This window comes from Colossoma macropomum, unplaced genomic scaffold (assembly GCF_904425465.1).
Source record: "Colossoma macropomum unplaced genomic scaffold, Colossoma_macropomum, whole genome shotgun sequence".
In the NCBI taxonomy this organism is placed as follows: Eukaryota; Metazoa; Chordata; class Actinopteri; order Characiformes; family Serrasalmidae; genus Colossoma; species Colossoma macropomum.
Window position 1 is genome coordinate 167,755 of NW_023494786.1, and position 12,246 is coordinate 180,000.

Sequence of the window (12,246 nt, forward strand, 5' to 3'; positions counted from 1 at the left end):
TCCGCCTCGGCCGGGCGAACAGAAAGTGAAAGAATCGGCTTCAGGAAGCAGAAGAGCTTATTCACTCCGCTCCCTCTCCGCGCTGTCTGTCCGGGTCTCTCTCTCTCAGAGTCTCTCTCCGGGTCTCTCTCCGGGTCGCTCTCTCTGAGTCTCTCTCCGAGTCTCTCTCTCCGAGTCTCTCTCTCTCCGTCCGGGCTCAGTCTGACGTGTTGATGCTGATCTCGCGCTGTAGTCTTTAATCATGTCTCGCGGAGCGAACGCAGGGTTTGATCGACACATCACCATCTTCTCTCCCGAAGGGCGCCTCTACCAAGTCGGTGAGATCCTCACTCCTCCTTAACCGCTCTTCCCCTCCGCTCTTCCCTCCGCTCATCTCCCCTCCACTCTTCCCCCTCCGCTGTTCCCCCTCGACTCATCCCCCTCCGCTGTTCCCCCTCCACTCTTCCCCCTCCGCTGTTCCCCCTCCACTCATCCCCCTCCGCTGTTCCCCCTCCACTCATCCTCCTCCACTCTTCCCAATCCAGCCTTAAACATCCGGCCTGACCAGCAGAGCGAGCTGTGGGTCTGTTTATTAGTCCGTGGTTCAGTTATTAGCCTTGTAGTTAACTGTGGTCCAGTTATTAGCATTGTAGTTAACTGTAGTTCAGTTATTAGCCTTGTAGTTAACTGTGGTCCAGTTATTAGCCTTGTAGTCAACTGTGGTTCAGCTATTAGCCTTGTAGTCAACTGTAGCGTAAATATTAGCCTTGTAGTCAACTGTAGTTCAGTTATTAGCCTTGTAGTCAACTGTAGTTCAGTTATTAGCCTTGTAGTCAACTGTAGTTCAGTTATTAGCCTTGTAGTTAACTGTGGTCCAGTTATTAGCATTATAGTCAACTGTGGTCCAGTTATTAGCCTTGTATTTAACTGTGGTTCAGTTATTAGCCTTGTAGCCAGCTGTAGTGTAAATATTAGCCTTGTAGTCAGCTGTGGTTCAGTTATTAGCCTTGTATTCAACTGTAGTTCAGTTATTAGCCTTGTAGTCAACTGTAGTTCAGTTATTAGCCTTGTAGTTAACTGTGGTCCAGTTATTAGCCTTGTAGCCAGCTGTAGTGTAAATATTAGCCTTGTAGTCAGCTGTGGTTCAGTTATTAGCCTTGTATTCAACTGTAGTTCAGTTATTAGCCTTGTAGTCAACTGTAGTTCAGTTATTAGCCTTGTAGTTAACTGTGGTCCAGTTATTAGCCTTGTAGCCAGCTGTAGTGTAAATATTAGCCTTGTAGTCAGCTGTGGTTCAGTTATTAGCCTTGTATTCAACTGTAGTTCAGTTATTAGCCTTGTAGTCAACTGTAGTTCAGTTATTAGCCTTGTAGTCAGCTGTAGTGTAAATATTAGCCTTGTAGTCAACTGTGGTTCACTTATTAGCCTTGTAGTCAGCTGTGGTTCAGTTATTAGCCTTGTAGTGAACTGTGGTCCAGTTATTAGCCTTGTAGTCAGCTGTGGTTCAGTTATTAGCCTTGTAGTCAGCTGTGGTTCAGTTATTAGCCTTGTAGTTAACTGTGGTTCAGTTATTAGCCTTGTAGTGAACTGTGGTCCAGTTATTAGCCTTGTATTTACCTGTGGTCCACTTATTAGCCTTGTAGTTAACTGTAGTTCAGTTATTAGCCTTGTAGTTAACTGTGGTTCAGTTATTAGCCTTGTAGTTAACTGTAGTTCAGTTATTAGCCTTGTAGTCAATTGTGGTCCACTTATTAACCTTGTAGTTAACTGTGGTCCACTTATTAGCCTTGTACTTAACTGTAGTTCAGTTATTAGCCTTGTACTTAACTGTAGTTCAGTTATTAGCCTTGTAGTTAACTGTGGTCCAGTTATTAGCCTTGTAGTTAACTGTAATGTAGTTATTAGCCTTGTAGTTAACTGTGGTCTAGTTATGTATCCTAGTTATTGCAGCTTTAATACTGAAAATACTATCCTGCCTTGACACTTCCCCTGCAGAATATGCCTTCAAGGCCATCGCCCAGAGCGGCCTGACCTCCGTGGGCATCAGAGGAACAGACTGCGCTGTAGTCGTCACACAGAAGAAAATCCCGGTAAGTTCTGGCAGCCTTTTCATGCTAGAAAAAGGCAAGTCTGTTGATTTTTAAAATTTTTCGAAATGCCTGCATAATTCAGTGTGTGAGATGTAAACAGAGAGATTCAGAGTGGTTTGGTGTGAAATGGTTCAGATGTCTTTACAGTGGTGGTGATAGGAACCAGGGGTCACCATGACTACAACACAAATATAGACATTTTATTTACTATCCAGAACCAGCAGTGAACCTACACGAGTCTTCTGAGTTTATATGGGATGTTGATGATGGAAAAATAGTGGAAATGTTTTATTTTGGGGTCTCACAAATCCCTGAGGGAGCTTTTAGATGTGGACGCCTGGTTCCTATCACCACCACTGTGAACAATTCTGACTCAGTAAGTTTCTCTAGAATGGAATGTTTCACGCCAAACCACTCTGAATGACTTCAACCGTTTACACTGTATAACATTTCGGCTTGTTTGCTCAATTAATATCTGTTTCTCTTTCTCCTCAAACACATGCAGGATAAGCTTCTGGATGCTTCTACTATTACAAACATGTTCCGCCTCACGTCGCGCATCGGATGTGTGATGACTGGACATTATGGTCAGTATCTGGTCTTTCTGTAATGTACGCTTAGGCTGAAGTTTATTGGTGTGTGTGTGGTAAAAACAATACTTACCCCCTGAATGAAGTTCAACCAAGACATGTTTGGTGTCGTGTTTGTTTCTTTCCTTTTAGCACTAAAGCTACAAACTAAATAATTAAAATCAGATCAACACGAAACTTAAAGTCAGTGCTTTTTTTTAACTTTCCCAACATAGTTTAGTCAGAACTCCTCCTTGTTTGCTGGACCGCTCCAGTCTGTCTCTCACTGAGTGACTGACTGATCCCATTCATTTTAATGTGCAAGCATCACCTGAAACGCACTGTGGTTGGCGCTGTAGGTAGGAGCCTGAGCAATGGAGCAAGGGGATCCCGTGCACTGAACATTATGACTAATTATGTTGAATTAATGGCTTATTTTATGCAGCCCAGGTAAACGTTAGCAACGTTAGTGCCTTGAACACCACAACTAGCAAAGAAACACAACATTGTATTTCTACATTGAAGTGAACTACCCGTACCGTGTTGGACTGGCAGCCTGTCCAGGGTGTTTCTTGCCTTCCAGTTCATTGAACGCTGCGATAGGCTCCAGCACCCCCTGTGACGCAGGAGGATAAGCGACTTAGATGACCAGTGAGTGAGTACTCACCAAGCTATAGTGTTGGGGGTACTCATCATCTATTTTCCAGGTTTTTTATCAAACCACTGTGATAACAACGTACAGGATGGTACATTTGAAGGGCTTCCAGGACCACGATGGAGGGCTGAGTGGGATTTGACTCACCACTTTTCACTGCAAGTGCTGAAGTGACAACCCACTGCTACCTGACTGAGTTCAGGACACTAATGCTTGCAGAGCGCTGACCCCTAGACAAAAAAACTTGGCACAGCCAATCACAATTTCCGTTTCAGGACGTTTCTCAAACAGTGAGTTCATGTGCAGTGAGAGGAGCTGCAGATCACTATTCTGGTTAAAATGTTTTTACTGTGACACATGAACTGGTACGTTTGACCACAGTTTACGTTACTATACTGTGAAATTCACTAAATGTCAGTTTGGATATTTCTTAACTGAGAGTTAAGACTTTTGCACCCACCTTGTTTTGGTGCCCATCAAACTTTTACTTTAGTCCGTTTTAGACATGTTAACACCTGTATTCAAGTCTGCACCAGGTCAGGGTCCGAGTCTGGAGACCCCTGCTTCAGTTCGCTGTGCACTGTCCGAATCAAACACCAATTTGACACCAGACCGCACATCAGCGCTGTACTGTCTGCTTAACCAGCCTCTTTAAACATCATATATAATATATTTTATATTATATAAAAGTGAAGATTTACTTTTAATTTTGGCTCATAGATTATGGAGCATATTATTAGACAAATATCAGTGACTTGATTGGTTAAATACAACTTGGTAAAACAATCAAATAGAAGCAGGTATCGAGTAAAGTTTACTGTTATTACTATTGTGACAGTAAAATGTCTGACCAATAACGAACACCCATTACCCATGTGTGTAATTTGGTCCTCTTGTGTAGCTGCAGTGTGAAAAATATTATTTTTCAATTTTATAGCTAATTTTTTTGGCACATTTAAGACTGCTTTATGTAAATAAGCTCTGTTCTGATTGGCTCCATGTATTGGGCCTCATTAAAAAAACCACGTGTGTATGAATGATTATAGTTAATATTTGAGACTTAACGGATTTTAGCATTTGAAAAAAGACTCAAAATCAGGCGCTATGCACCATTAAACGAAGTCAGTCATACGCATACAGTTAGTTATCCGTCTGAGGCAGAGTTTGAGGCTGAAGAGGCTAACATGGCTAGATACCTTTTTCCAGATGCTTCATTCCACATAAGACTGAACATAAACCTAACTATCAGTGAACCATCCTGACATATAAAGCATGTGTTCACTCCCCAAAGGCACAACATAGTAAAAATGTGATGGCAACAAAGTCAACAAAGTCAAGGAAAAAAAACTCAAAGCTAAAACCATTTGCTCATAAGCTTCCTTTCAGACAGGGTCTTTTTCAGGGACATACGGTTCCCCAGGGTCTGATACAGTTTTTTAGGGCTTTATACAGTTCCCCCACCCTCCATATGGTTTTTCAGGGCTTCATACGGTTCCCAGGGGCTCCATATGGTGTTTCAGGGCTTCATACGGTTCCCCGGGGCTCCATATGGTTTTTCAGGGCTTCATACGGTTCCACAGTGCTCCATATGATTTTTCAGGGCTTCATACGGTTCCCCAGGGCTCCATACGGTTTTTCAGGGCTTCATACAGTTCCCCAGGGGTCCGTACAGTTTTTCAGCGCTCCGTACGTTTTTTAGGGCTTCATACGGTTCCCCAGGGCTCCATATGGTTTTTCAAGGCTCCATACAGTTTTTAGGGTTCAGTATGGTTCCCCAGGGTTCCATATGGTTTTTAAGGGCTTCATATGGTTGCGCAGGGTTCCGTATGGTTCCCTGTGGCTCCATATGGTTTTTCAAGGCTCCATACAGTTTTTTAGGGCTCCGTATGGTTCCCCAGGGCTCTATACGGTTTTCAGGGCTGGAGCCATGTATGGAGCCATGGGGAACCGTATGGGGCCCTGAAAAAATTTATGGAGCCATGGGGAACCATTTGAAACCCTGAAAAACCATATGGAGCCCTGGGGAACCATATGGTTTTTCAGGGCTTCAAATGGTTCCCCATGGCTCCATACAGTTTTTCAGGGCTCCATACGGTTCCCCATGGCTCCATACAGTTCCCCATGGCTTCATACGGTTTTTCAGGGCTCCATATGGTTCCCCAGGGCTCCATATGGTTTTTCAGGGCTTTATACGGTTCCCCAGGGCTCCATATGGTTTTTCAAGGCTCCAAACAGTTTTTTAGGGCTCAATATGGTTCCCCATGGCTCCATACGTTTTTTTCAGGGCTCCATAGGTTCCCCACGGCTTCATACGGTTTTTCATTGCTCCATATGGTTACCCAGGACTCCATACGGTTCCCCAGGGCTCCATACGGTTCCCCATGGCTCCATATGGTTTTTCAGGGCTCCATACGGTTCCCCAGGGCTCCATACGGTTCCGCAGGGCTCCATATGTTTTTTCACGGGTCCATACGGTTGCCCAGCTGAAGAACTCTGTGGCAAAAAATCGCACTTCCAAAACGGCATCATTTTTTTTCGCCATTAGCTTTGGAATTCACAGCAAACAAAACAACTTCACCACATAAAATCAAACTTTTTGTCTAATTTTTACGAGATGTTCATGTGAGACAGGACTAACATTGCATATCAGCCTAATTTTAGCCATGGAGTCCAACGAGGCCGAAGTCAGCTTCCAGTCCGTGAGCTTTTTCTTCAAATGCCCATTTAATCTTAAACAGTGCGGCAGGCGCTAATAACTGCCGCACCATTTAAGGTGGAACAGCTAAATTTGAATAAGAATCTGACTTCAGCTTCATCAGGGAACACAAGTAAGCACTTCTTCGAGTGTCTTCATACTGTTCAGTGCCAGTTTCTCAGATCAATAAACAGAAATATTACAGTAAGCCCATTGAGTCACTTCAGAGCTGTTGTCAAGCAGCTATTCAGCTCTGTGACTTCAGTGGCAGATTCATAGTAGCAAATGTGGCCCCCCCATGTCAAACTCACTCATAGCCCCCTGCTAATAACAGTACTAGAGTCTGCTAACCCTGCTAGAAGACTGCTAGCATAGCTGGACACCACCAAAACCAGGATACTGCTGCTGAAACCTCGTATCTCCAATTTTGACATTTTCCAGTTTTTGACATAATTTGAAAACACCTGTTACTCTTTATAATGTGTTTGAATTTCAAGATGAATGGACCAAAAGAAACGTCCCAAAATGACTTGGAAAAAAGTCTGGTTCCATTGACTTACATTAAAAGTAAAGTAGGTTTTTTCCTTCTCCTGTAAAGTTACCATTTTGGAGATACGAGGTTTTCTGCAGACAACAGCGATATGCTCTGTTTGGTGCTGGTAAGCTTCACTATTTCTATTTGTCTTCAAAAGCTCATGCGCTAATGTGCTAACACTCTTGTTGTTGTTGTTGTTGTTGTTGTTTAGCGGACAGCCGCTCGCAGGTCCATCGTGCTCGCATCGAAGCTGCCGAGTGGAAGTATAAGTTCGGTTACGAGATCACGGCGGACATGCTGTGCCGACGCGTCGCGGACATCTCTCAGGTTTACACACAGAACGCTGAGATGAGGCCGCTCGGCTGCTGTGAGTCCACTTCCTGTTTACTGTTTATCGTCAACATGCGCCTCTTTCTCTGTATTGTCTCGTGCCCTGTACTCTGTTCTGCTGTAAAAGTGGTATCAATATCAGTGGTGAAACATTGGCCTTCAGCCACAAAACCCACCTCAATAATAATGCTCATCTTTGCTAGCTCCTCTATGGGATGTCCAATAGTATGTTGGTGCACATGAACATTTTTTAGGCCGTTCTAGTTGAAACACAGGGCTTTAAAGCTTGGAAATGATGTGAGTTTGTATGTTGTAACAGACAGTTACATATATATTTAATCTTGTATGTTTGTTTTGCAGTAACTCAATAAAGTAGCGCAATAAGTAGCGCAAGTTTAGTAGGATGAGCTCCACAGAGCTTGTTGTGGCTGGTCTAAGTGACACAAATTTAATGTAGTTATACTCTGCAAGGACATTTAACAGTGCTCAGATATATTTTTTGATTAAATGCAATTTGTATATTTATTTACAAACAAAAATGTTTGGATTTTCTGTTGTTTTTTAAAGGGAATTCCTGCGATTTTTTAAAAAAATTGTCTGCATAATTCAGCTGGTGGAACATAAACAAAGTCATTCAGTTCTGACTCAGTAAGTTTATCTAGAACAGAGTGTTTCACACCAAACCACTCTGAATGACTCTGTTTACATCTTAACCATTTAATAATGCAGAAACTTTGAAAAATGATTGGATATCCTACTCTGACATGCACCAAAGGAAATTGCATAGACATTATTGGGCTCATATGAAATATAAAACATATAAAATATGAAATGTAAAGCAGGCTGTGGCTTCCAGGTGTTAAATTATCTCTGTGTGATTTTGATTTAATGATCGGATGCTGTGAAAACATGACTTGTTCTTGACTGGTGGTCTCTCTCAGGTATGATCTTGGTGGCGATAGACCCTCAGCTCGGCCCCGTGCTGTACAAGTGTGACCCGGCCGGGTATTTCTGCGGGTTCCGGGCCACAGCCGTCGGCGCCAAACAGACGGAGGCCAACAGCTACCTGGAGAAAAAGCTGAAAAAGAGGCCAGAGCTCACCTTCGACAGGACGGTGGAGGTAGAACAGCAGCACCAGCTTGAACACTGAGGAGGAAATCAGACAGATAACGACAGAAACTATTACAGGGCTCGACTCGGCTGGTTAGACGGACGTAGAAGGAAAAGTGTTCAGTATTAGAAACCACTACGTCATATATCGCTGCTGTATGAACAAAACCTCGTATCTCAGTGAAATATTATAACTACCATATTTCATCTGTTCATCAGAAATGATCAGTATTGTAGTAGGAATAACGACACATTTTCACGTTTGATATAATTTTTGATTCTTGCACCCAAATTAAATTAGATTTTTATTTTAATTCTTCAGTATTTGATTCTAAAGAGTTGTAATCATGCACCACTGATTGTATATAGTTGATTTGGCTCATGTAAATGTGGGTGTGTCAATAGCATAAGCCCCACCCCTTTTACTTTCAGTACAACTTCAAATATGATGAAGAACATAAGTGTTACCTGTTAAATTGTGGATTTAGTTAGTTTCCCTCCTTAAGAACCAGTAGATACACTATAGTGTTGACCTGTCACTCCAAATCAGTTGACCAATAGAAAGTGCAGGTGAACGCCCTCTTCTAAGACCCACCCCCTGTTCAAAAGTGCCAATAGTCAGAAGCAAAAGAAAAGTTTCAGAAGCAAAATATGTATCAGCGATTAAAGCCAAGACTGTCGAAATGAGTAAAACATATCAGAATGAGTGAAAATGAGTAGTAATCTTTTTGAAAAAATAAGTTTCATTATTTGTATTTGCAACATATTTTGGATATTTTGATGCTTAATATTTTGCTTGTGGATTTTAATATTTTATTTGAAACTTTTGGCACAAAATTAACTCCATAATAGCGTCGCATAGCAAATATATAGCAGCATTTTGGGTGGTAGTAGGTTATATAGTCCAGGGTTTCTCAACCAAGGGGGCTGTTTTTGAGCACTGTTTTGCAGCATAGTGTTGTTGGGGCCCTATTGTTCGCGCTCACTGTGCTTAGAGGACGGGTAGAGTCTGGTTAGTGTGACCTGCCCCGAGGTTTTGCGCTCAATGAGTGACTAAGGCTACGTTTACACAGCAGGTAAAAGTGGCCCAAATCCAATCTTTTTCCTCATATGAGACTCAGATGTGTGTCTGTGTGTCAGTGTGAACAGATAAACACACTGAGTCTGACATTTTCAATTCCGATTTGAGACGCTTTCATATGTGGTACTGAAATCCGATACGCATCCGATCTGCGGCAACGCGACTCAGTCTGAACAGTCAGATCGGAATTCATGCAACTTTTACGTCAGTCCAACTCGACATTCGTCATAATTTCGCGCTGCTGAGGCTGATGAACATTTAGGCTGATGTTTCTGTACTAAAACATTAGAAGAGACTCATCAAAGGTTTAAAGAATCCGAGGACACGAACCGAAGAAGTGGCCGTGGGTGAATAACGAGCCCTTTTTACGGCAAACTCGAACACACTGTGGGTGATGAGTCCAGCTGTCAACCACTGGAACTTTATACTCGCTCCTGTGATGCTGGTGAAGGTGAAACTGAAGCTCCAGGAGCGACTGGCGTTCACTGGCCGTCATGACTGTTTACCTCTGGACGAGCCGCCATGTGAAGCACTGGTCTTTTTCGGTTTGGGAGCTGATCTGTTCAGACTGATGTCGAATACAGATCACCTTTAAAGGTAATGTGAACAGCTGAACAAAAAAATCGGATTTGGTGAGAAAATCAGATTTGGGCCACTTTTACCTGCTGTGTGAACGCAGCCTCAGACTCATTTCTAAAGAACCGTTCTGATTAACTCTTCTGTTCTCCTGCTGTGCTCTAGATGGCGATCTCCTGCCTGTCGTCCGTTTTATCGCTGGACTTCAAGTCCAGTGAGCTGGAGGTGGGCGTGGTTAGTAAAGAGAACCCCAAATTCAGGTGTGTTTCAGATTCAATTAATTAATTAATTTAATACTTATTTATTACAAGAACTTAAATCATTGCAGATTGAACTATGGACACAGTGCTTACAAATACTCTCCCTCTCTCTCTCTCTCTCTGTATCTCTCTTTCTCTCTCTCTCTCTCTCTCTCTGTATCTCTCTCTCTCACTCTCACTCTCTCTCTATCTCTCTCTCACTCTCGCTCTCACTCTCTCTCCCTTTCTGTCTGTATCTCTCTCTCTCTCGCTCTCACTCTCTCTGTATCTCTTTCTCTCTCGCTCTCACTCTCTCTGTATCTCTCTCTCTGTGTATCTCTTTCTGTATCTCTCTCTCTCTCTCTCTTTCTCACTCCTCTCTCTCTCTCTCTCCCTCTCTCTGTCTCTCTGTGTCTCTCTCTATCTTTCTCTCTCCCTCTCTCTCTCTTGCTCTCACTCTCTCTGTAACTCTCTCTCTTTCTCTCTCTCTTGTTTCTCTCTTCTTTTTCTCCTTTCTCTCACTGTCTTTTCTTTTTGTCTCTCTCACCTCTCTTTCTCTGTCTGTTTCACTTTATCTCTCTCTCTCCCTCCCTCTCTCCTGCTTTCTTCTTCTCACTCTCTTGCTTCTTTCTCTCTCTGTATCTCCTTTTCCCCCCTCTCTCTGTCTCTCTCTCGCTCTCTCTCTCTCTCTCTCTCTTTCAGAACTCTAACTGAGGAGGAGATCGAGGTTCACCTGGTGGCCATAGCTGAGAGGGAGTAGACAGCTGTGTTTCGGACACGCCCCCTTCTCCAGTCATTATAAACCACACCCACCGAGGGGCGGGGCCTGAGGACGGGAAAGTGAACCTCCCTCACGTTTTAACCTGCTGATTGAATATAGCTCTTTTTTACAGTAATCATTTCTACAGGAAACACTGTACAGTGTTGAGGTTTTAAAGAGGCGCCGACTCGGATTAGATTAAATATCTGTTACCAGCTGAAAACCTGATTCATTACCTTTATTTAGAGACCCTGTCTGTGTTTTAGAGCCTCACTCAAATAAAACTCCACACAGAAACGAACGAAAAGCTTCTGTTTACTTTCCCTTTCATTCTCTCAGTGTTCTGCTCCCGTTCTGCTCCCGTTCTGCTCCTGTCCTGCTCCCATTCTGCTCCTGTCCTGCTCCGAATGCTCCAGCTCTTCTGTTGATATGTTGAATATTAATACAGCGATACGCAAAAAGTAGTAAGATTTTAGAAATTATTTGTTGTTTCAGCTTAAAAAGTGAGGAAATCCGTCTGTTTTGCAGTGTTGAGTTGGTGTTTGTACAGAGGAAGACATTACAGTGATTTTAAGACATTTCAGTCATTTTAAATACATTTAAGTACTCAGAATTACATTGATGTGCCAAAAAACAGCCGTAATTTGGTTTCACACAACTTTTTCCAAAAAGCTGCTCCTTTAAGACTGATATATGCAAATGAGCTCTGTTCTGATTGGTTGTCGTGTATTGCACCACATTCAACAAGCAGTCCAGGCTGAAACACTCCTTATAACTCCTTGTACGCACGAGTGGGCGGGGCTAAACTGCTGTTGAAGGAATAGGTGGATATATGTGTTGGTTTTTTGTTGCATCACAAAAACAATATATTGAATATGGGCCATTGCAGCCAAGTTTCCCTATATGGACTGTATGAACTGTTTTTAAACGTTTAAACAATGTTTACATACTACTTTGATCCTGTTTATTTTATAACAGATGTCTGTTGTTGCTAGGTTACAGGTAAATAAGGTGTAGTGACTCTTAAAGGCGTTTTAAAAGTGCTTATTTGTGGAAGGCCTCATTCAGACCTCATTTGAGGCAGTAAAATGCACAGCTTTCACCTCAGTGTGCAGTTCTGTCTCTGACCACTGGGTGGAGCCAGTTCACTGTAGGTGTTGGAGCTTGTCCCAGTGGTCATTGGTTGGAAGACACACTCTTAAAAAGGGTTCTTTAGTAAAGAACATGGTTCTATATTCCATGAACAGTTTTACAATAGAAGAACAGCTTGTAACAATAGAAGAACCCTTCTGGGTGCTATATAGAATGCTTTTCAAAAGGTTCTGCATAGAACCATCTATAGCTCATTCATGCACATTTTCCATCAATCCAAAGAACCTTTTTATGATGCAAAGAACCAAGAGTTCTTTAGTAAGGAAAATAGTTCTATATGAAACCATGAACACTCAAAGAACCCTTGGCATGATTAAAGGGTGTAGATGGTTCTATGCAGCACCCAAAAGGGTTCTTCTGTTGTTACGGTGTCAAGCCTGCAACAATGAAAGAACTCTTTTCAAAAAGGTTCTATATAGAACCATCTATAGCACATCCATGCACATTTTTTCCGTCAATCCAAAGAACCCTTTCA

At 42.6% G+C, this 12,246-nt stretch overlaps 1 protein-coding gene across 3 annotated transcripts; it reads left to right on the plus strand.

Moving 5' to 3' along the window:
* psma6l (proteasome 20S subunit alpha 6, like) lies at positions 1-10,920 on the plus strand. 3 transcript variants are annotated; one of them, XM_036557115.1, is made up of 7 exons: positions 1-317; positions 1,975-2,069; positions 2,575-2,656; positions 6,735-6,890; positions 7,795-7,973; positions 9,786-9,880; positions 10,562-10,920. In XM_036557115.1, exons 1-7 carry the CDS (start codon positions 242-244, stop codon positions 10,617-10,619), a joined length of 741 nt encoding a protein of 246 aa, XP_036413008.1. In that variant the 5' UTR covers positions 1-241; the 3' UTR covers positions 10,620-10,920. The 3 variants fall into 3 exon arrangements, with proteins under 3 accessions (XP_036413008.1, XP_036413013.1, XP_036413022.1); XM_036557120.1 differs by lacking the exon at positions 1-317 and adding an exon at positions 463-558; XM_036557129.1 differs by lacking the exon at positions 1-317 and adding an exon at positions 484-562.
* Positions 10,921-12,246: the final 1,326 nt, after the last annotated feature.

What these genes read in the sequence shown, in the direction of transcription:
- psma6l (XM_036557115.1), top strand. Translation starts at nt 242, where the DNA reads ATGTCTCGCGGAGCGAACGCAGGGTTTGATCGACACATCACCATCTTC. An exon ending in AGGGCGCCTCTACCAAGTCG is followed by an intron (nt 318 to 1,974) that starts GTGAGATCCTCA and finishes CTTCCCCTGCAG; the next exon opens with AATATGCCTTCAAGGCCATC. An exon ending in TCACACAGAAGAAAATCCCG is followed by an intron (nt 2,070 to 2,574) that starts GTAAGTTCTGGC and finishes AAACACATGCAG; the next exon opens with GATAAGCTTCTGGATGCTTC.